At 36.8% G+C, this 25,740-nt stretch overlaps 1 protein-coding gene across 4 annotated transcripts in view; it reads right to left on the bottom strand.

Annotated features, from left to right (window-relative positions):
• The window catches only part of HACE1 (HECT domain and ankyrin repeat containing E3 ubiquitin protein ligase 1), a gene marked incomplete at both ends in the record, with an annotated part of 49,277 nt that overhangs the window by 19,918 nt on the left and 3,619 nt on the right, over positions 1-25,740 (bottom strand). Inside the window, 10 exons of one of the 4 annotated variants that reach the window (XM_079549992.1) lie at positions 2,062-2,399; positions 7,113-7,359; positions 11,118-11,224; positions 13,082-13,183; positions 16,180-16,276; positions 19,464-19,546; positions 20,696-20,827; positions 21,098-21,173; positions 22,208-22,312; positions 24,179-24,268. In XM_079549992.1, coding sequence (XP_079406118.1) covers positions 2,062-2,399; positions 7,113-7,359; positions 11,118-11,224; positions 13,082-13,183; positions 16,180-16,276; positions 19,464-19,546; positions 20,696-20,827; positions 21,098-21,173; positions 22,208-22,312; positions 24,179-24,268 — 1,377 coding nt within the window. The remainder of the gene's footprint in view (positions 1-2,061; positions 2,400-7,112; positions 7,360-11,117; positions 11,225-13,081; positions 13,184-16,179; positions 16,277-19,463; positions 19,547-20,695; positions 20,828-21,097; positions 21,174-22,207; positions 22,313-24,178; positions 24,269-25,740) is intronic. The other 3 variants (XM_079549993.1, XM_079549994.1, XM_079549995.1) reach the window with 3 other exon arrangements.

Below are 25,740 nucleotides of genomic sequence, written 5' to 3'. Positions count from 1 at the left end.
TATGGCAATTTACACCTTTAGATGTAACTTACAAAAACTCTCTCAACTCTTCAGTTTTGATGCTGAAAACCTGTAACATTGTATTTCAGTATTTTGACAAAGAACAGCTAGATTCAATAAGAGCATTCACAGAAGAAAAGTAATCGTGATGAGCAAATGAAAATAACCTTAATGCTTCAAATGTTTTCAGAGCTCAAGTGCTAACCCTGTTTCCACTCAGTAATTCATTACTAGATAATTTTCCATTAAAGCATGAAATGCCATCTTTTACCATATGAGCATTAAAAACAATGGAAAACTATGAGCTCTGTTTACTCTCCTTCATTAAACATAAAAGACACTCATATCTAAAATTAGAGCCATTTAAAATTATTTTCTGTCTGAAAACGTCATTTGTTGGAATCAGCAAGCAAAACTGACATACCATTTATTCCCATTGCCATGAAAATTTTAGTAAAGTAGAATAAATATCACATTTTTACATTTATCTACATAGATCTCAGAAATTCTTAAAAAAATAAAAAAATAAAGCAGAATTCAGGCATAAACTGCCTTATTTTTCTGCATCCCAAGTTCTTCAAGTTACCAATAAATCACTGAAACAGTTCTGATTCTCCTAGCTTCTATGACAGCTCTCAATTCTACACAGTATCCACAAGGTTTTTCCCCAATCCCAGCATAAAACATGTGGAAGAACAGAACCACTGGGCAAGGTCCACAGGCAACTCAGCAGGATACAGACAGCCTCAAATTTAATATTGCTATAGGCATAAATCGAAGGGGAAAAAGATACACTTATTTCTAGAAGTATTTCTACTCTTCATTTGGCTGTCATAAATAAACATTATTACAACTGCATCTTAGCAAGTTTTAATGGAGATTTCAATGGGAATAGCTTTATAAGCAGTTTCTTAAGTAAAATTAAAAGGTAGAGTACAAAGCATTTGTTGAAAGTGTTGATCCTCAGAGAATCTTCCAGAATGCCCAGAGAGGAGACACCAGACAAAAAGTACTGGCTGACTTGGAAGTTTTTGATCCACTACATTTAGAGAAAGGAAAATCCTTGCAGGGAAATCCAGGGAATAATCAGGAGCTATCACAGAATCACAAGGACTGGAAAGAACCTTCAGATATCATTGGTCCAGCCCCCTTGCAAAGCAGGCCCCTCTACAGCAGGCTGCACAGGTAGGCATCCAGGTGGGTCTCAAATATCTCCAGAGAAGGAGAACCCACAACCTCCCTTGACAGGCTGTTCCAGTGCTCTGACACCCTTACTGTAAAGAAGTTCCCTTGCATATTGGTGCAGAACTCCTATGCTCCAGTTTAGAAAGAACCTCACTTCAAGACTTCTCAGGGACCTGGATCAAATCTCCGTATTTTCTTAACTCTCCACTCAGGAGAGTCAAAGGATTTTTTCCTTGCAAGTTTACTTGACAGATATAAGCAAGCCTGGACAGACTAAGAACTCAACTACAGAGGACACACTTTGTTTTAAACCAGACACTGATGGTATCTAATTTACATAAGTTATGTCACGTCTGTTCCACACAAAATAATACTTGCTAACCTGGGGCAGAATTCCAAGTGAGTGTTATTTTGAGATAAAAGGCTTCTTTTGAAAACTTGTGCCTCAGCTGTCATTTTCATACACAGTCTGCATTTCTTCTGAGATCAATTATAGTTGTTGCAGGATAATCACATTAAACTTAAGGATATTTTCACACTAAGAACCAACAGCAGAAACAGCTAAATTTCAAGAAATCAAAACTACATTGCCTGCATGTATCCCACATGATTAAAAAGAGACAATAAGAGACAAAAGAGTCAATATGAAACCCACTCTGATAAAGTTACCAAAAGCATTAAGTAAAATTTGCTGTGCCATTAAATGCATCATTAAAGCAGGAAAAAAAAAAATCAAATAATTGAACTAATGAAAGCATCAGGAAGTATGCCCTTGACTGCCACTAATATCATCTGGTCAGCACCAACACTCTTCCAAGAAAGCATATATGATTTTAAAAATGTAATAACTCAGTTAATGAAAAGTATCCTCCTTACCCCTGAGGCATCTGACAGGAGCAGCACATATAAAATGCTTGAATGACAGCACTTAGCCTGTTTGCTGTCATGGAGATAACATCCTGGCCATCAGCATAAGCTTCCTGCTTCCCCGCAACTTCATATGTTTTTGAGTCCCCTGTGTCAGCAGATAGCTCTTTTCTGCTCTCTGTTCCTGCAGCAGCAAAGGAAGGCGTAGGAGTAGCATCCTGGTGATCTGGTCCTTTTTGCTTCAGCAAAATAGAAGTAATGTTGGCAGAGTCCCTTTTGTTTTTCATCAGCTCTGTGGCTATAAGAACTAGCCATTCGTCTAATGAGTGCCAGAGCAGTTCCAGTGGCTGCAATAAAATATGCAAAAAAAAAAAAAAAAAGAACATGTTCACCTTAGATAATATGATGATCACATCATTAATATTAAGGCAAATAAACATCATTCACATTTAAAAGTTCTAAATAATACTTCAGAAGTCATGTTAGACATAAAACTAAAATATTCCTAAAAATTCTCTACTTGTAGCCACAAGCACAAAGAGAAAATTTCATATGGAATGGAAACAATCAAGGAGGAGACAGAAACAAAGGTAAAATAATTTAAAGAAGGGTCAAACACTGAACTGTTTAACACAGTTTGGCTTCACTGTTCTTACACAGCACAGCTCTGCCCAACAGCTGCATCCAAAGACACTAAAGCACACCTCTAGTTTTCAGACTAAGAGCTTATTAGTGCTTTCTTAAGGTCCTGGTCAAAAAAGCTCCCCACAGGTGGATAGGGCTAGCCCTAAACAGAGCCAAGACAGAGCCCTAAACAAAACAAGTCAGATTCAGACTGATACATGCATCTAATAAATTGAGTTTTATGCACAGCATGAGATCATACAGCTCATTTTGACAGTTATCCGAAATATCTCAGATCGGGGGTCACTAATACCTTCCTGAAATAAAAATAATATTAGTAGGATATCACAGCAATTTGTAAAGCTATGCATTTCATTTGAACTAAGTCACTCTTTGCTCACTACGAACGTAATGAAAACCCGGCACAATCATATTGTTACACATCTGCTCAGGTGCAGGCCTACAGCAAAGAATGGGAAGAGCTGAGACACTTGTGGTTCCCTCACAGCCATTTCAAAAACATCAGGCCCAACTGTGCCATTCCTTAATGCTGTTTAAGTGGGCACTTCACAAGTGTACATTTTCTGAGTACAGGGAGGTATTTCTGACTGAAGCTATCCATAATGTTCCAAAAATCAAAGGTGCGCACATTCTCTTTTCCATATATTACTGCTGAATCAACATTTTTAACCAACTTCGGAATTTAAGGACTTAGCAGGTACTGAAAAGTACATTCTCAACATGTAACCCTACCTTTAAATATTAAGGGCTATTTGCAGCAGAGAGTATCAGGAGTCTAGATTATTTGGAACACTGTCACTATACCTAATAACCACATGCTCTCAGAACAAATTAACTCCCATATGAAAGCTGTGTATTAAAAACTCCTGTTGAAGCTTACTGTTAAAAAAACTCCAATGTTTCCATTTTCTCCAATAAGATATTTAAGGAAAGAAAGCCAGTCTGCTCTCCATGTCTGGTACTGGTACTGTTCTACGTACCATATGAAACTAACTTCTTGCCCCTAGCGACCACAATTCTCTCTAGATGGCCTGTGGTGAATTACATAAAAGGAACTTCAGTAAAGCAGAGATGGCCCTGTGGTTTTTTTATTCTTGCCAAGAAATAACAATCCTCAGCAGCCTCAGATCAAGATACATTCACCTTTTCAATTTCACTCTAGATTACAAGAACTCTTCAAAAAAAAAAAAAAAAAATCCAAAATTCATGACAGGTGGCAAAATTACTAAGAATTTCTGACATGCTTCAAAGTCTGTTCAAACAGTACACTAATATAAGAAAACTGTAACACAGCGTTGAAAAAAAGAGAAAAAAGTTTTTCTTAATTTGTTGTATTGGATAAAGCATATTTTTGCATCAGCTTTTTAAAAGTCATCATGCACAGACCTATTTGAACATAAAGAGAATGTGTTCAGAAGAAAAGAAAACAAGAAGCCAGCAACACCCGAAATTGTTTCTCCGTGTATCTCACAAGGGTGCCATAAGACAGAACTGCTGCCACTGCTACTGCAACAACATTCTCCAAATGGAAGTTCCCCAATCCATTCTCAAATTGAGACAGTGCTAGACAAATAACTAGCATCCTATACAGTAAAATAAGACAATATCTATAGGTCTTGTTCAAATGAACAGCATTTGAAGAAAGTGCTGGTGATGCTAGTACCAATCAAGATAGACAACTCCCGGGTCTCTTCCAGTACCACTACAACAATTACCAATCTAATAATATAGAGATATAACAAAGGGCTTTCCTCTCTCCTGAAAAGGAGTAAACAGTCCCCAACATCACATTTTCAAAGTAAGAACAAAAAAAGATAGAAAGGGAACATAATAATAGAAGAGAAAGGGAAGTCAATCAACTGACTTAGAATTATCTTGTAGTAACTATCCAGCTATTGTACATCCAGAAAAGTCTAATCCAACTGCAACTAAGATTAAAATTGCACTGCCAGACCAGCGTACTCCATTCCTAAATCAGAACAAACTCTCATCAATTATTTTTACATTTTTTACTCTAAAATTTAATATTATGGAGAAAGAAAGCACTGGCCCTGAGGAAGAGCTGCCCAAGCTTTAAAACTTCTAAAATAAATTAAAAAGTAACAATAATAAATTTTAAATCCTCATGAATGTTTTGCTTTGTTAGTTCATGCAACAATAGTATATATTCTTCTCTTTCATTAAAACAACATTAAATTATTTTATATATATATATCTCATATATATTTTTTATTATTATTACTATTTTTTTTTTTTTTTTTTTAACAGAACTCAGAATTACTGGTATTTTCTGGGACAGCTGTGCCAGTTGTGTAGTATTTGTCTACTGCACAAGACTAATCTACAAGCCAAATGGAGAAACAATTCCACCAGCACATAAATTGATATGGCCACACAGGTAAGTAACTTTGCTGAAATACAGCTTCCTTCACAAATTGTGGTATTTTAATTTTATTTTTATTTTTTTTTAATAATGAGTTTTGAAATGATCTCCAGTTGAAGAGAAAGTTCTTTCTATTGTAGTCTATAAGCCAGAACAAAATGTAAAGTTAAGCTAAGTTTAAGTTAAGAAAAAAAGAAGAAAGGTAACAGTATCTGTCCAACCTTCTCACAAGTATTTCTGTATTAACTGTGTTTAGCATCACCTGCTTGTTGTTTGATCTGGTGCATTTAAACAAGCTTTCAATGAAAGCATTAAAAAATGGTGTCTTTAATAAAATTATTCTTGTGATTTGCGTAATGCTTTGATTTTTTGAAATGGAATGAACACGTGGTTAAATTCACAAAGTGCCAATTTAGTTCAACATGTTTTAACGAATAACCCTAAAGGACCAATATTACACTGCATACAGTATGATGCATTACATTTTGCACAAGTACTTTTCACTCAAGCTCTAGTCTTATATTAATGATACAAATGAATTTGTTATTAAAACTATTTTCCTATTAAAAAAGTACTGTTTGCTTTTCAAATATTCTAATGTTAATCTTTGTTCTGAGGAAAGAAAACAATCAAAAATTAAGCTAAATAACTAAACATAGCTGTAATTACAGAATCACAGAATCACCCGGGTTGGAAGGGACCTCAAGGATCATGTAGTTCCAACCCCCCTGCCTAGTAGGGCCACCAAACATACACATTTAGATCAGGTTGCCCAGGACCCCGTCCAGCCTGGCCTTGAACACGTCCAAGGACGGGGCATCCACAACCTCCCTGGGCAGCCCGTTCCAGGGCCTAACCACTCTCCTTGTAAAGAACTTCCCCCTAACATCCAACCTAAATCTTCCCTCCTTCAACTTGGATCCATTTCCCCTAGTCCTGCTATTGTCAGCCCTTTTGAAGAGTTTACTCCCCTCCTGGGTGTAGGTTCCCTTCAGGTATTGATAGGCTGCAATGAGGTCGCCCCGCAGCCTTCTCTTCTCCAGGCTGAACAAGCCCAACTCCCTCAGCCTGTCCTCATAGGGGAGGTGCTTCAGCCCCCTGATCATCTTAGTCGCCCTCCTCTGGACCCTTTCCAAAATCTCCATGTCTTTCTTGTACTGAGGACTCCACACTTTCCTGAACTTATTAACATAGCTCTTTAAAATTCACTAGAAGTAATCTAAAAAACAGATCACAAAAGAAAAAGCAGTAATTTCAAAATACCCCACTTTTAGAACACCTGATAGAAATGTGAAGGTTAAGGAATATTCTCATCATTTAATCATTGGCTTCTAAATCTGGTGATATGAACTGTGCCATCAAGAGGATGGAAGGAGAAATTAGAAAAGAAAAAAAAAGGCTATCTTTCAGCTGTTATTCTTTAGGTGCTCTGAACAGCTCATCAGTTATACTCCCAATGCAGTGGCATGCAGGAAACTGAGACTGCTTTACAGAAAGTAAAGATACAATTTTTCACAGGATTCCTCACAAACAAGTATTCAAATGAACTTTAGAAATTAAACACCTAAATGGCCAGAGCCTAAAGCACATTTCTAAAAGCAGCTATAAATCAAGAACCTTTCCAGGGAAATAGTAAGCTGTACATTATAAAGCATATAATAATAACATTCAAGAATAACTTGGGTAAAAAAAAATCATGATCAGAGTGAAAACAATACACAGATTAGAAATTAAGAACTCCTAATTTTGAAGCAACATTAATACAATCTCTTTTACAGTGCTTAATATTACCACATTTTGAGATCACTACACTCTTAAATAAAATGTTTATAATAAAACCAAGTTTACCAAGACCAGTTAAGAATTAAATATTTAACATCTAATAAACATCAAAATCAAACAAGAAATAAACATAAATAATAAAGTGAAATGTGCATTAGTGTTTAAATGAATTCAGTGAAAAAAAACAACTAAACAAAAGGAAAGAGTCAGGATTAACTTAAGAAGGGATAGGGACATCAACCAAACTTACTTCCTGTTCATGAGATGTCTGATTAATGAATGCATGCTTTGTGAAATTCATCTCTTTAAGGTCTATCTTCCTAACAACATCATATACTTTTCTGACCTTGAACACCTGACTTCTTGGAGTTTTATTTCCATTGTAGCCCATGTCATTTCCATTACTGGGAGAGGATGGGCCAATGCGAAAGACATGGCAAAATATTCTCACGATCCTCAAGAGACTCTTCATTTGAGCTTCATAATTACTTGACAAGCTGAGGGAAAAAATGGAATACTTAAGTTTCTTTTCCTAGATGAAACAAAGTAGTATATTAAGGAGTAAGCAATCTAATGTTAAGGTCTGACACACATTGAAAAAAAAAAAAAAGTCCTTGTCTTATATTTGAACTTGTATTTCCTGCACAGGTCCCAGGTAAGAAATCCAGCTTACTACAGTAAAGATCTCAGTGTATGAAACAAATTGGGTTAATCAGTTGAAAACATTTCTCATTCCAAAAGAGAATCACATATAATGGTAAAATTGTAATAATTAATCAGATCTACCATCACAGGTCAGCCATAACCTAAGTACTGTCCTAAATGTGAATTAATTATCTTAATCAGCTAAGGGGTCAGGATGATAAATGTCACTGTTTTTTAAAGGGAAAACAAGTGACCTAGAAGATACAACATAAGAGCATTGGGTTTTCACTTATTTATTTAATATATATAAGTTTTATGCCTTATTAACTGGCCAACACTGAAATCAATAAGAACTCCTTCACCACAAACAGTGTGAATTACAGACACTCATGAGTTTGTGCACAAGTGGAATACTCTTACTCAAACTTTTTTTTTTTTTAACTTTTGTTTAAAATTCCAAGAGGTAAGAATTTGTTAATCCTGAACACACACACACACACAAAACTGCAAGAAATTAAAGTTTCTTCTACTGAAATCTACACAGTTCGGAGAGCAGCACTTTGGAAAAGGATTTGGTGGTGCTAGGGGATGAAAAGCTTGACATGAGCCAGCAATGTGTGCTTGCAGCCTAGAAAGCCAGCTGTAGCCTGGGTTTCATCAAAAGAGGGGTAGGCAGCAGGACAAGGGAGGCGATTGTCCCCCCAACGTGACCTTGTGAGACCCACCTGAAGTACTGCATCCAGGCCTGGCCCCAACATCAGCTGGACATGGACTTGTTGCCCTACTCTGGACTCACTCCAACAAAGATGCTCAGAGGGCCAAAGCCCCTCTCATAAGAAGAAGGGTGATGTTCAGCCTGGAGAAGAGAAGGCTCCTCATTACAGCCTTCCAGTACTTAAAAAGGACCTACTGGGAAGACAGGGAGGGACTCTTTATTGGGGAGTGTACCAACTGGGCAAGGGGTAATACTTTAAACTAAAAGAGGGGAGATTTAAGTTAAATACTTGGAAGAGGGCAGTGAGGCATTGGAACATGGTGCCCAGAGAAGTTGTGGATGTTCCACCCCCATAAGTGTTCAGAGCCAGGTTGGACGGACCATGGGCAACATGATTCAGTGGGAAATGTCCCTGCCTACAACAGGGGATTGGAACTAGATACTCTAAAAGGTCCTTTCCAACCTAAACCATTGTATGATACACATGCATATTTATAAGGAGGTATATATTCAGTTTTATCCTTGAAGTACTTGTTTTCTAACTATAAGATCAATATGCACCAGAACCCTGACACCCTTAGAGGATGCATATATCTGATGCAATTACTGATCTGCTAATTCACAGCTGGTTCCAATCTATCTAAACTTAAGCAACTAATTATACTTCTGAATAAAGCTCTTTCCTCAGTGCTCTGCAGGGAAATGTTTTAAAGCAACTCAAACTTTAAAAATGAAAAAAATCCCACTGAAACATGCACAACAGAATTAGACATATAACGTAGCACTCAAGTTTAAACGGTATTAAGAATTTCTAACATTAGTTATACATAATATTGTTGGAACAGTGCTGAGGACAACTGTAGCATCACACAGTACCTTCACTATGACTTTGCTTCCTCCTACAGTATGGGTTTAAAAAAAAAAATCAAAAATCAGAAGACATTGTTTACAGCGTAACATGTTAATGACTACCAGTTAGGCGTTAATAAGAAAAAAAAATACACCCACACACCTACTTAAGGAAACTACTACACAACTAGTATAGAAAGCACAACTTTCCTGCCATGATTCTGATTTAAACTTTCAATAAATCAATTATCTTTCAATAAAGATAAGAAAGGAATGCAATGGTAAACATGGCAAGAATGAGAAAGTTTAATTTTCAACTTGGTAACATAAATTTCCTGACTAATTGGCCTTATTTGGACCATTACCAAAGGTTTTGGTCACAGCTGAAAATCAGTATTTAGAAAATCTCTACTTACAGACCAAAAGAATTGCTGAATACAATAGGCTAATTCAAGAAGTAGGGCAAAAATAAACATGTAAATTCAGGTTTATCATCAGCAATGGTGTTTTCTTGGTGAAAATTTCATTTTAAATCTCTGTCTTTAGAAAGAGGACTCGCTGAAGCAGAAAAATCTTTAAGTGCTTTCGATAGTTTACTAGCATATTTGTAAACATTTTGCTAAGCTCAATCTACACCAGCAAGACCAAATCATTCCAGTTATTTCTTGGAAAGAGGAAATGGGCAATGGAGGGAAAGCTATTTTAACAAGATCACTGTGGGTGTTTAAAGGCAGAAGTCCATATCCACGGTCACTCCAGGCTACCTGCTAGAAGCATTACAAAAATTTACTTCACATTATTCCAGACTAAACAATGAACAAACCCAACAGCAATGGTCTGCAGGTTACTGCCCAGGAAACTAATACTCCAATGTTACTGGCTCAGACACACAAGTTTAAATAGATGGATTGCATTTTCCATACAGTTTGATAGAAGGAAGAGAGAGGAGAGGCCCTAGCTCAGAAGGCTACCTGCACCAAGTAGTACCTCCAGCTTCATTATGTTAATGCTAAGAGCAACTGAGAAATGCTTAGTTGAAGCACAAATTGAATCCAGTTTTTGAAATTTATATCTTGTAATAAAAAAATAATTCCATATCGCTTGTGACGATATACCAAAAAAAAAGTGGGTCAGTAAGAGCCTGCAGGACACCCTCAGTACAGGCATATCCAGAAATGCCAGCCCATGCAGCAGAATGCTTCTGATTTGTCTTCAGCCTGAGCTAGACAATTCACATTCAGCAACTACAGAAGCACATAGCAGCTCATATTCTGTGACGTGTACAAGCTGTTCCTACAGTCTGTTTCTACAGCCATACTGAGAAAATGTTGCTCAATATAATGGAGCAATAACAGTAATAAATCAAATAGAAATGCAAAATTGTCAGTTTAATTTACATTAAACACATTTGAAGTTCCAACACATTACAGATGAGGTGTTTTGCACAAACTGCCTTTAACAGATGCCACAAAAATTAGTAAAGCATACTGGGAAAACACACTTGCCTATTTTACATGCTTCTTCAACTAACTGCTACTTGCACTGCTGAGATACCACACTGTTGAAGCTAGTTTTGCTTTGGTGCAGTACAGGTGCTTTCATACATATATTAGTAACCATGGAAGACAACCAGAGCCAGCAGGCATGATTCAAGTGCCTGAAAAAAAACAAAATTCTTCTCAGGCATCCCAGGAAAGCATGCAGAAAGTAAAGTTGTGAGGAAAAAAGAAGAGTGGCTGGAAAGTAATAATGATGGCTGACTAAAAAGTTTCCCTTTCTAAAGCTGACATAGCTGTGTCAAACTTATTTTTTTAAAAAATTTCACCTCTCTGCAACTCCACCTTCCTGGTCCTAACAGCTATACATTTTTCTAATTAAATCCTTGTGAAGACAGTGATCTAAGTTGGTCCTGTTATACAGAATTAGATATGAGATCCATTTACTCCAGCATGTGCCCAACATCAGATGGTTTAGATTATCAAGTCTATTAAGTGGCAAGAACTACCTGGTAGCTTATCAACCAATTTATAATCCTCTCACACTTACCTAAGTAGTTTGTGACCATTAGTTGTAGCAACTTCAGCAAGACTTGTCAGGATTTTAAGATACTGGCTTTCACTCTGCTGAGACAAATGTTCCAGAACTTGTCGCAACTGGGTTCATTAAAACAAAAGAGATTGCATAGAGTATCAGACCAAAGTTTAATTTAGAATACTATTACACCGTCTAATTCCTAGAAACATTAACATACATGCTTCTGTTGTTGAACAATTAATCTAACCTTAGTTAACATTCTATTACCTCCTCTGTTGTACACCTCTCTATCTTAGGCATTTTCTCACAGAGGAATTAACTCTCCAGTGACTCTCCATTCATCATGCATTCCTACAATCTTCACATTTACTTCACTTCTGTCACTCCCACTTTCAGAAAGTTCAGTAATCCTTCTCACAGAACTGCAGGAAGGCAAAAAGAAAAGGAACCTCACAAAGGCAATGTAGCCCAACACTCTGATCCCATTATAAGAGCTACTTGTTGAATCTGTGATCCAAAATAGTTTGTTTAATTTGCCTGGTTTGTTTTTAAACTTACATGTCTGGAGGCAGCTTCATCAAGTTCTTTTCTAATACTGCACTAACCTTAACTCTGTGAAAGCTTTTCTCAGTGCTAAGTTGAATCACTAGCTACAAATATCTAAGTCAAAATATTTCTTACTGTAAAAAAATTATTCAGCAGCCTTCTACAAATTTAAGACAGTCAGCAAGCCTCTTCCTATCCCAAACTTCTTTATGCTACATAACTGTAACTCTTTCAGCCTTTTTATAGCAGTCATTTCTTGTGTTTATTATTTTCTTTAAATTCTTAGGAGTCTTCATCTTTCTCTGAACACAGTTTCCAAAGCTGGATGCAATATTTCAGCAAAAGACAACTTGTGCAGCAGGACTGCTTTCTTTGTGCATCTTAAAGGAAACAGAAGTTCCTTCCTTCTTCCTCACTCTCACAAACTGAAAAACATGATGCCAATGTGTCAGCACAACTTGTAGCCTACAACAAACATCAGATCCTTTCCTACAGAGCTGCTCCACAGGCAGCAGCTTCCCATAATCTATTTCAGCACTGATTGTTCCTACGTAAGCACAGGAGCACAGTACTTATCCCTAGTGAAATCCATTCTTTCACCCTGCAGCTTATCAATATTTTTTCCAGTTTGTGAAGAATGTTTAAAACGTGAGTCTTGACTTCTAACTCTTCACGTCATCACTTTCAGATAATATGAACTGGTCATTATCCAAGTCCCTGGGCAGAATAGTTTGAACTTGGTTGTAGAAAACCATACCTAAGGTTTCATTTTTTTTAATATACTTTTTTTTTTTTTTTTTTTTTTTTTTTTTTTAACAAGAAATATAACTATACAATGAATCAATCTAATATATTTTACATGGACTTCCATTCAGATCTGACTTCACACACATTGCCACGATTGCTTGGATGAAACACCCGTTTTCCTTGCTTATCATCTTCACTTCTGCAATACATGATAGTGTGCTTTGTCATTTACCTTTCTGTGGAGTCATTTTTGTTCCATGGTTTTAATCCTTTAACATTCTCTTCTATTTGAAGTCATCTACTCCATCTCCCCATGTTTCTAAAATGCACCCTGAGAATTCTCATCTCTGTATCATTTTACTTTATAAAACTCTACACTGTTTCAGAAAGAGAGCACTGTTTCTATAGAGACTTAGACGTCGACGTCCTCAACCTTGTAGTGGAAGTATGGGATTACAGAAAATAACAAAAACTTCCAAAATCTAGTAAACCAAGTTCAGTGAAGTGGCAGCCAATACTTTACTAAAACTATTTTTCTTTTTAGTCTTAAAATCTGCAAGATTGTTTGCAGTTACTTTCAAGTAAACAAAATATTAAAACAAAATTATCTAAGTTGGGAGAGAAGAAAAATAACCCATACTAACACTCCCCTGCTAGATCTACAAAACATAATACCATATTACCATGTTTTCCCGTAGATCTTCATTCTGAGTCATTTGAATTATTGTCTGGAAAAGTCGAGGATGGTACTGTATTAAGACTTCACAAGTCTCTCCATATCCACCCTAAAAAGCAATAGTTCAAAACAATTTTTAATTAAAAGTAGTACTCAAATTGGGCCTTACCCTAGTATAGGCATTAAGACGTACTGAGAATTACAAATATTGAAAGAAACACCAACTACAGAAATCCAGTCCTAAAATAAACTCAAAGTCAATAAAGCATCAACATCAGACATCACTAAATGTTTGGGAGAAGACAGAATCAAGTTATTTCAGTACATTAGATCAAACATTTCTTGTTTTTTGGGTTTTTTTTTTTTTAAGTGTGGATAAGTTCTCCTACCTGGAAAATCAAAGTTAGCTTACACTTAAACAACTCTTTCCCAGCAATTCACCAAAGATATTAAATACAGTGCAATATTTAGCTTCCCTGCTGACCGATGATACCAATTCACCTAAGAACACCCAGAATTTAATCCTTTGAAACAAATCTTTCCCCAGAGTTTCATAAGGTACAGATCTGATTTGCTAAACTAAAAAAATAGGATAAACACACAGAAAGATTATTTAACTTCAAAATGAATACACATGTATGATTCCACATGTGCCCCAGATCAACAGCGTTAACCAGCTTAACATTTTTCTCAGCTTTGTTACTGGGAAAGAACAGAACTTGAATTTGTGGTTTGTTTCTATCAAATCTTATTCAACACAGCTGCAACTTTAAATGACACCTAGTAGCTGAATAGATATCACAAACCGGAAAGATGTACTTTATTAAAAGCTGTAACTCCAGAGGATCCTTCTCTGTACACGACAGTTTAGAATGCACTTCAGTGATAGGAGATTCATTTAACAGATTGACTAATTGCTCCTACTGCCAAGAACTTAAGTATTAAAATCAAAACCATTCTTAATCCTCAAGAATTAATGAACATCATCTCTTTAAAAGCAAGGTTATACCACACTAGCAAGAAATACAAATATTCATAATCTCAGCCCTCCTAAAGCACAAACCTACTTTGAAAATCTAATCCATAATCAAAGAATAAAACTATTAATGCAAAAGGAAAGAATATATTTTGTTTTCTCCTTTTTTACTCAGCAGCTTGTCTTGTCTAGAGGATCTCAAATGCAGTATTATCATCCCTACAAAACAGCAAACACCAGGTGTCACTACACACAACTTAAGAAGAAAAAAAACAATTTTGAAGCAGTGTTCATCCCTCTACTTCCTTAAGGATTGTAAATCTGAAAACTAAAGCAGAAATTTGAAACTCTAATAAAAAAAAGGAAATAAGAATAGTATTATTAAGTATATACTGCTACACTTTCTTACAGGTTTGTGGATGTAAGAAGCCTCAAAATCAAGTAGACTGTGGTTTTACAGTAAGTCATTCTGCCATAACGATGAAAATACCTACTTCTGAGCTTCACAGAAAAGACAGCAGTAAGACAGTATAGTGAACTATTACTCCTGAGCAGTTTTCAGGCACATTCAATATACTTCATTTATTTTTGATGTCTTGCATTGCTTTTAAAGCTTCAGATTACAGAAGGCATGAGCAAGTGATCTCCTCCAAAACAACCCTTACTATTTTCTAGAGACCCCATTAGAAAAAGATCACTTTAAAATGAAATACAATTGGATCTACTTCCTGCTCATCAGATATCTTTGTCTACAACACACTTTTTGAGGATTTGCTGACTTCCCACTTCTTTACTTCCAACTTAAGCCTTCCCAATGGTAATATGAATCAGAGATCCTACAGTTGACTCACACATCACACTCAAATAAGAGATTTTACAGAACAGTTCAATGCCAAAATTCCTTAAGCCTTGAAAACAGACACAAATGTATAAAGTACCACCATCAACATGCAATTAATTTCCTTACACATGACAGCATAACCAAGACTCTAAATTAATCCAAAGTCTTTAACAAAGATACATTATTTTTATTTTTCTAAGGGAAGGCTAAAAAAAAAAAGTTTTTTTTTAAGAAAAATCTCACAAAACAGTAGAGCAGAACTGAGGACTGATTAGAATTTCTCCTGTCCAAAAAGAAATGCTATAAATAGCCTAACTTGCTTAAGACTTTTCACAGATCACCTATGAAATAAGTTTTGCAGAATTAGTTATTCCGAAAATATCCCACAGGTGCTGAAGACAACAGTCATTACCATGTGGACATAGCTACTTCAACTGCAGGTCTTCAGCACATGAGGACTCCAGAATAACTTGAGATTGATTTTCATCTTCTATAGTACAGCATAAAATTCTGATCTTAAAACTTGATCCCACCAAAATAATTACATTCACAACGGTAATAATGGTGTCTCCCCTAAGTTCAGTAAATTTTATTTTCCAGTTGATAGTTTTCTAGTCTTCTGATTATAGGCAAAGGGTTCAAAATCTTCCTTCCCTTCATTTATTTACACAGTATCCTCAGCTTGATCCTACAGAAAATTATGTAAGTATTCACAGATCAAGAAAAGACACACCAGCAAGCAGAATAAATAATACTTTACCAAACACAAATTGTACAGCAGTTGAAAATACATGAGACTTTAAAGCTTTGTTCTTTGTTCATCATCCAGATACTGCATTCGGAAAGCCTTTGAGAGTCAGCATAACTTCTGAGTGCCTTGACCTCTTATTTGTTAAGAGCTGAGCACACAAAAACCAAAGCAGTCTATTACCATTAGACAAAGATTCCAAACTTTCTAGTCAAATGGATTTCTGCAAACTCTTATGGTTCTTGTGAGCTCCTACCTTGCAAAGATGGTAATGAGATCCCCATTACAAACATTTGCATAGGGTACAAACTGGAAATTTGCAAACAAAACCTTCAGCTTCATTGAATATACATACATATATATACATATATATATATATACACATACACACACACGTATATGTTGCAATTCTGTTTTGCTGAAGAACTACCATTCTTCTTTGGCCTAGAAATTAAAAAGACTGAGCAACACTGAGCAATTAATATTGTTAGCAGGTGACAGTTCTTAGGGGAAAAAAAAAAAAGGTATTGGCAACAATACCTGTACACAGAGATCCAGTGGAGTAATGCCATTTTTGTCTGGTAAATACTTGGCTCCTCTCATCAAAAGAATCTGTGCAGTGTCTCTCTGACCATGGCTATCCAAAAGAAGAAAGAGTTACACAGCAGTTATGCTTCATTATGAGTTGAGTTTTATTATACCTAGCAAACACAGTCAACAACAAATTAGGAGGGAACTAATACTATGTAATAAGAAACTAAGAAGAAACATGAGACAGAAGATAACACTCACATGCCCCACCACTACCCTTCCAAATCACTATAGAAGCCCAGAGAAAAATTAGGTATGGCCCATTTACACAACCAGATTCATCCTCATCATTCAGAAATGAACCATCCTTGTCTAGCCCGGTAAGTATTTATGAGCTGCATTTCCTGCACCCTGGACAACTTCACAGAGAAAGTCTTTTTGCTAAATTAGTTCTTCGCTTATTCCTGATAGACTTAGGGAAAAAAAAAACAAAAGTTATTGAACTAATATATTATCTAGTTGCACCAAAACTCTTTTCCCTGAAAAAAATGAAAAATTGAGTACCAGTGATTACATGGTGACTTAATTAAAAACACTGGAAGCCCAACTGACAGCTGCCTTCAAGAATATCTAGTGCATATACTGACAAAAATGTTATACTGAAGTATTTAATGACCATAACAAAAGATGTAGTAACTAAGGCTACATATACAGGTTGTCCAATGAAGTTTCAGGTCACAAACTAGCCATCTCAATAATCTCCAGCTGAGTTCGCCTCCTCCATGTCTTTGCAGACCAGGAAACCAACAGGTTAAACTAATGTACCAGACTTGGACCTAACATAAACACACAGTCAGCTACCAGATCTCATGTAGGAGCTAAGACTAACTGCCTTATGAAGGACCTCTTCACTGTAAGTCTCTGCACCTTTAAAAACAGGGATATCCAAGTCAGACTTTGAGCAGTCATACCCTTTCTCCGGCCATTACCAGACACTGCTACTGCATTTTGTTCACCCTGTCTGTCCTCAGTTAACTTTCTCCCTGGCTGTCAGCACCATCAGTTGGCACTTTTGACAATGAAACATGCTTGTTTCCACAATGCATTCAATGCATTCCAGCCTACCCTTCCAGTTGCTCCAATTGTTTGTTTCTAAAAGACTATCACAATGGATTTACAATGCATTCCCTTCCCATGGAAAAACTCCAAGCTGAGACAAAATCGGTTACATTTTTTAAAGTGAGTGCCAATAGCTAGCAGCTATTTATTCTTTACTTCCTTATTCTCTGCTTACTTATCAATTGCCCAGGAACTAACTCCAAAGCTCCAGAAACTAAGACTCCCACAATGTAACTCTCAGCAGGCCACCACTTCTTCTTTTGTTTTTATTAATCATAAGTGAACTATTTATCCTACAGTCATAGGCTAAGGATTACAGAATTTCAAACAAAATAATAACAAAAATGGTCCAAGAAGAAGTCATTTATCATACAATTTTGAAATAGAGCTGAACAGCATACACTATAACACCGTAGCACACATTAACAAATAGTCAAAACTGCTGTATAAAACTTGAACTTCTACAAAGTTATTAACATAGCTATCATTAGCATAATTCAAAGCCTTTGACACTGTCTCCCACAGCATTCTCCTGCAGAAGCTGACAGCCCGAGGCTTGGATGGGTACACTCTTGGCTGGGTAAGGAGCTGGCTGGAGGGCCTGGCACAGAGAGTGGTGGTGAATGGAGTCAAATCCAGCTGGCGACTGGTTGTGAGTGGTGTTCCGCAGGGGTCGGTGCTGGGGCCTGTCCTCTTCAATATCTTTATTGATGACCTCGATGAGGGCATCGAGTGCACCCTCAGTAAATTCGCAGATGACACCAAATTGGCTGGAAGCGTGGATCTGCCTGGGGGTAGCGAGGCCCTACAGAGGGATCTGGACAGGCTGGAGAGCTGGGCTGAAGCCAATGGGATGAGTTTCAACAAGGCCAAATGCCGGGTCCTGCACTTCGGCTACAACAACCCCAGGCGACGCTACAGGCTTGGGGCGGTGTGGCTGGAGGACTGCGTAGAGGAAACGGACCTGGGGGTATTGATTGATGCTCGGCTGAACATGAGCCGACAGTGTGCCCAGGTGGCCAAGAAGGCCAATGGCATCCTGGCTTGCATCAGAAACAGCGTTGCAAGCAGGAGCAGAGAGGTGATTGTTCCCCTATATTCAGCACTAGTGAGGCCGCACCTCGAGTACTGTGTCCAGTTTTGGGCCCCTCACTGCAAGAAAGACATTGAGGCCCTGGAACGTGTTCAAAGGAGGGCAACAAAGCTGGTGAGGGGTCTGGAACACAGGCCATATGAGGAGAGGCTGAAGGAGCTGGGAATGTTCAGCCTGGAGAAGAGGAGGCTCAGGGGAGACCTCATTGCTCTCTATAACTTCCTGAAGGGAGGTTGTAGTGAGCTGGGGGTCGGCCTCTTCTCTCGTGACATTAGTGATAGGACCAGAGGGAATGGCTTCAAGCTACGGCAGGGGAGATTCAGGCTGGACATTAGGAAGTATTACTTTTCAGAAAGGGTGGTCAGGCACTGGAATGGACTGCCCACAGAGGTGGTGGAGTCGCCGAGCCTGGGGGTGTTCAAGGAAAGACTGGATATTGTGTTGAGGGACATGGTTTAGTGGGAGCTATTGGGAACAGGTGAACGGTTGGACTGGATGATCCTGAAGGTCTTTTCCAACCTTGGTGATTCTATGATTCTTTGATTCTAATTACTCCTATGCCTCAACATGTGGGGTATTCTCACATTAGGAAAAAAAATTAACTTCAATGGTATAGCGAAAATGGCACAAAAGTGATCTGCCTGGCAGACTGCATTTACAAATGTCCTGGGAAAGTTATCAGTGCTTAGCTATCCGCAAGAGCCAGAAGCACAGAATACTGACCCAGTACAAAAAGCTACTGGAATTATAAGAATAAAATACACAGGTTTTAAATAGTCACAGGAAAGAGAAAAATATTCATCAAAATAAACTATGTTGATGGATGTCTTCATAAGTCATTGATTCTCACTGTAACATGCACAGCTATTTGTTTAATATGTCTGTTACAAAGAGATATAAAAGTCTGAAGAACTAGGGCAAACATTTAGAAAAGACACCAAACTACATTCAAACATGAGGAAAGATTAAATGTAAGTCAGCTTTTATGTTTCCTAATTTTTATGCCTTCCCATCACTGTTACTGATTAGAAAAAAAAAAAAAATACTTTTACCATGATATTTAAACCATAGGAATATATACCTGCAAGCAAAATAGAGTGGAGTTGCCCCTGACACATTGGGCCTATTTATATCTGCACCACTGTCCAGCAAACACTGTACTGTCTGTAACAGAAAAAAAATACCAACATTAGAGAGACAGCAGCAGAGAAGTCTACTGGCTTAGAACTAGTTAGCATCATACATATCTAATTACACTGAAGGATTTAATTTCCAGTAATGAATCTCAAAAACAAAATTTCTGAATACTAGATAGAGAACCATGCTTGTCGGAAGTCATAGATCTTCCTGATTTAATAACAACACTTCTTACTGAACTTCAGACCCCTGGAATTACAAACAGATGTTTTTGGGCTTGTTTTAATACAGAAGCAAACCTCAATTTGAGGACTGCTTATCACAAGGTTAAGTTTTAAGCACACACAAAAGTAAATGTATATATGTAGGCATAATTTAAAATGTTAAGATACTGAGTTGATATTCAAACAACTTTTACTGTATTCTGTTCACTGTGAAGTAAACAAATCTATAGATACTAGTTCTGCAAAATTTCATCTCTGAAGTCAAGATCTGACAATGACAACAGGAAGGAGCTGTGTAGGAAGATAATTTTTCAAACCATAAGTAGTCTTGAAGAAAATCTATATAACTCAAGATCACTCCTCTACTACTACTGTGATGCACTTCAAGCACAAACAGCATCTAGACTTGTACTCTAAGAGCACATATTCAGACATAATGCAAGACCATGCCTAAAATTACATTCATGTAGGTCAACATATGAAGAGTCCATAAATGTTTACTCCTAATTTTAAACATATATCTGATTCAACTTCATGCACGTTTTATTCAGGGTAGATTAAGACCATTTCAGATGTCAAAAGTTTTTAATAGCCATTAGCTGATACAATTATGAATTGTTACAAAGTAACAAGAAAGAACATCTTCGTTGTTTTAAAATCACATCAAAATCTGCTGTCAACAAGGCAACAATACTACAGAACATAAGTGAGTATATAGAGGAAGTCATCTGAAATCTCAAAAACAGCAACACCAGATATCTCTGTGAGAAGAGCATGGAGTCAATATTAAGACAAACAAGAGAGTTCATCACATCTCACCATCATTTCATGCATGACTGGCCTGAAGCTTAAAAAAAAAAAAAAAAAAAAAAAAAAAAAAACCATGCAATAACACTTCAGCATTATGCAATTCTTCATGCCTGTAATAACTTACTGAAGTTTAAAAACTTACTGTCTTGTGCCCATTTTGACAAGCTACATGAAGGGCTGTCTGTCCCATTGCATCTTCAACATCTACGTTACTGACATGCTGCACAAGATCATGAAGCAATTCTGTCCGCCCATTGACAGCCAACCAATGAATCTAAGTACAAAATAATGATATATTTCCTTAAGCAACTATGTGAATATTTGATAAGTAAAATTTTAAATCTAACTGCATAATTGACAACATTTTCACAGAAGAAGCTCTGAATATCAAATACTTCAGTATTTCAGTTACATCTTTGATTTTTAAGAGCACTGGACACAGCAGTTTAATCTAGTTACAAGTTAGATGGCAGAAGCATAAGAAATCAGGATCTTCAAAGTCTGCATTTATTTTGAGTTCACCATGAGAATTAACAGCACTTACTGCAGTCAAACCTTCGTTATTACAAATGTTGACATCTGCACTGTATTCCAGCAGCTTGCTCATGCATTTTTTCTGGCTATAAACAAGACAATACATTAAAATTAAGCAGGGCAAAGTCATCTTCTTAAGCTCCACTCACTCTAGTTAACAATTTAAAAAACAATAGCAGAAAGTTTTAATTCACAAAGAGTATGGTACTGAGCACCTGAAAGAGAGAAATCATCATTAATAGCACTAGAGATTCACATAGTAAGTGTGACACGGCAACAAGGGACAAAAAGCAACTGTGTAGCTAAATGTTTTTGTTGGAAAGCTACAAATAACTATCACTCTAACAGCTTCCATTCAGCACGAATTACATTCTCGAGACAAGATGCTGGAGCTAATGGAAATCCATAAAGCCAGTCATCATCTGTACACTTCAGTGAACATATTTATAGTAAATCACTTTAAATCATTATTTAATAAGATGCTCATTGTAACACCGCATGCATTTTTTGCAAGTACAAAAAAAAGCCTTAATCAAAGCAGGAGTGTTTTTCCTCCTTCATGTTTTGCTGGTCTTTTACTGCTCTCTAATACTCTAAGTGCTTTAGCCACAACAGTTTATTCTCATTTCTTTTTATTTAGTACTTCTTGCATCCTTTCTCACGTTTCTCTTTCTTAAAAAAAACTATTACCATAATCAGCTGTGTGCTTTCATGTGATACAGTTTGAGAAATAAGACAATAAAAGATTAAGAAATATTTTAAAAGCTTGGTAAGTTTGAGAAGTTTTACTGAAAAAGAATGGCATGTGCTACCTAAAGCAGACTTTCAGAAATGTCAGTAACAACTGAAGAGAGAAAGCCAACATTAGCATCAGAGTTGGAACAGCTTTATCTTTAGCACTGCAAAGCTTTACCTTCAAAATAACAACTACATAACTGGGAGACACAGACTATTCAGGCTAAAGTTATTTTTCCACAAGGAAGGAGAAAACAATCTTTCAAAGGCCAACATAAGACCTGACATTTTCTCAAAAAGCAACTAGAAGGCATGCTCCAACATCATGGCAGCTAAAGTGCATTACGTGCAACATCTCTTAAAGTTTTTATAACATTTTTCTTACCCATTCCTTGCTGCTAAATGGAGAGGTGTGCATCCTGAGATGTCCTGATAGTTTGGGTTTGCTCCTTTTTTTAATAATAGAACAAGGCATTCAACTGATCCACAGCTAAGAAGAAAAGGGAAAAACTGTAACAAGGATATTTACAAACCAAATTCACACTGACATAAAGACAACAGCAGTACTACGTGCAGATTGCAATTAACATAAACTTTTAAAACTAAATAGCTTTTACATCTTTATATTTCAAGTCACATACAGCTAAAAGGAAGAACACTTAAATATGATGAGAAATGACTGATCATAACTTGTACTAATAAATAGATGCCAGGCTTGCATACGATTTTAGTGACTTTAAAACCCGACAGTAAATCTTTAAGACAGCCAATGGTTTAAAGCATAAACCATCTATAATGTGCTTTTCCCTTTCAGTGCTTTGTTTACTATTTCCTCTCACCTCATCCTTCATCTATTCGCAGGACTGAATTTTCCCTAATTCCAATATGATTCATTCTTTGTACTTCAGAGTCTGGAAGTTACATTTAGAAGTTCTAACATCAGAAAAAATCTAAAATGTCAGGAAAATGCTAGAACTCGTGCAAATGCTTCTTTGCTATTTGGTTTCAGTCTGGAAGTCCTCTTTACTTTCCATAATAGGGCAGCTCATTAGAGTAATTGATGTCACCAAGAAACTTTGTAATAAATGTTTATTCTGCTTCTGAACTCTCCAGAATGCACTGATTTGAAGGGAAAAAAAAAAAAAAAAAAAAAACCACCAGTATTTTTGTATTCATCCTGACCAGTTTACCTTTTATTACCAGCGTTCTCAATGACAAAACTACTATACAACAACCCAAAGAAACTGAAGCTTAGCTGTTCAATAAGTTGTAAAAATGGCATCTTGATGACCTCTTAATGATCCAACAAATAGCCAAGTTAAAACAGAATCCACAAACTCTGTAACATAATTGCTTGTGTGCTGCAATAAAAAAAATCTAGCATTTCAAAGAAGCTTCTAAGACAAATGCAAAAATTTGCTTGCATTTTTTAAATACTTCCTTAGGCAAACTTCATATAAGAAGCATATAATCCAGACATGCAATGCTCATGTAACACATTACTTAAGCCATCCACTCAGAAAGCTGAAACTTCTACCTTTGTTGTGTCCGAATATCTGCTGCTTATGTGTAGTTATCTATATGCATCTGGTATTCATGTACAGTATTACTACTTTTTTTTTCCATCTGGTTTAAATGTAAGAACTTCCAAGATAGGGACCCCATGGATATAAGGAAGGGACCCCATTCTTTTATTAATTTAAAGCTTAGTTTCCTAAAAGGCTGTTGCAAAAACTATCTGGTTCATTTCGGTAAGGAAATGAATCTGATTGTTCTTGGGCAATGAAGATTTATCCCACAGAAAAGCAACATAAATAAAAAATCTAGGTCACAAATCTGAAATTTGCATGCAAGTGTTTTATCCAGGACATTTATTATTTATTATTTATTATTTAAAAACATATCAGAAGTGAATGACCCCTTCCATTATGATCATGAAGAAGCTCAAATAGCTGCTTCCCAATGAGCACCCAAATGATTCTCACTGTTTCAAAAAAAGCAAGCAGCACCTACACACAACAGGCAGATACTTCTCTGAATCTAGAGGCAAGGGTAGCCCACTTATTAAGGAAATACATAATGGCTAATTTTCTTCCCAGAAAGGAGAAAAAGTATCCACCAAGAAATTAGAATTCACCACAACTTGGAAAACTATTTGACACCACATATAACACCTGTCACTCAATAGAGAGACAGGCACATTGATTTGAAAAAAAAAAAAAAGCAAACAAAATACAGAGGAAGTATGAAAACAAATGTAACTGATACTACAGAGTTTTCCAGCTTACATTGATGCCTTAGATTTGTGGTATTATTTTCATTGTTAACTTCTGGACCGGACTCAAATAACTCTTACTTTGCTGCAATATGAAGCAAACTTCTCTTCACACGTCCAAACGCATAATTCACATCAAATTTTGAATTTGACAGCAGCTCTGAGACAGACCTTCAAACAGAAATACCAGATGTTAATAAAAAATAGCTGACAATATCCAAGTATATACACCATAACTAGTACAAAAGTACTCTATTTCTTACTTGATCACAACTTTTTTCCCCACAACCAACTTCTGAACAAGAGTTCCAACAATATTCAAGCATCTGTATATTAACACCTACTTCCATTCTTTCATTTCGACTTATACATATGCAGTGGAAATGCTAAGTCATGTCCTGAATCAGTGATTGAGCACCTGGTAGGAAGACAGGGCCAACCCAGGGGAGCTCAGGTGCATGCAGGTGCATATGACTGACCAGAAGGGGTCGAGCCAGGATCCACCCCTTCCCAGACCTCATTTAAGGGTTGGCAATGAGGGGAGGGTATCTTGCTTGAGGTCCCTGCCTATCTGAGGGCCTTCTGAAGGTAAGCAGCTCTTTTCCTTTGTTTCTGCATACGCAGCTGCTGCACTTGGGCTTATCATCACTTGCTGCAGCCTGGGACTCTGCTACCTCACTGTCATCGCTGTGTTTTCCATCACATTATAGCATTACAACATGAAAAGGAACTGTGACAGCAGGCCACTGATGTGCATTACTTGGCATTAGACCAGATGGCCAAATGACATCTTTACAGACAAAAAAACAAGTATATCACTAGCTTACGTTTGAAAAAACTACACACTCTTATTTTCCTCAACTAGAATAGTCTATGCTGAGATATCTACCAGCTTTCCTAAATATAAACAAAGATCAGAAAGAAGACTAGTACAGGAGACCGCTACGTAAGAAGACATACTACAATAGTAAGACAAACTTAAATACAACCCTCTGAGTTCTAATGAACTGATTAAGATACGATATCTCAAAGTAGGTCAGACTACAAGTGAACTGGTCATTTCAACCTCCAGTAATGAGCTGATCATGTAATGTAAAACCTTTGCACACAGTATCAACAAGATATTACGTGTAACATGTTTATACTGATTAGATAAGCAATTTCTATTTTCAGCAGGAGCTACTACCTGCATGCCTACAGAACTCAGTGGAAGGCAGCACTGCTTTGTTGGCACTGTACAGCTCACAAGTCCCAAACACAAACATACTGAGGGCAACTGAGTAAGAGGAAACAGCTGCTTATCTGAGGAATCACAGAAGTGTCAGTCTCATTGTCCAGCACTCATTCTATGTTTTTCTGGAGACATCTACGTAAGACTAACGGCTTTTATGTCATAAAAAATACACACTTAGAGCTACAACCTGGTTACAAAACTATGTTTTCCTTACTCTAGAGCAAATTCCTCTCTGTGCACCAAGGGAATGATGCAGTTCCAGTTTAAAGTACAAAATGAATCAGATCTCTCAGCCAGTCACAGTCAACTACTAACTTCAGCTATTGAAGAAACCTCAATTCAGCACTAGAACTATTGAGAACACACTAGAACACACCTGTATCTGTAGTCACGGCAAACATGCTGCTTT

The sequence above is a fragment of the Tetrao urogallus genome, assembly GCF_951394365.1.
Source record: "Tetrao urogallus genome assembly, chromosome: 2".
Lineage (NCBI taxonomy): Eukaryota > Metazoa > Chordata > Aves > Galliformes > Phasianidae > Tetrao > Tetrao urogallus.
This window is presented reverse-complemented; position numbering and strand designations above follow the sequence as displayed.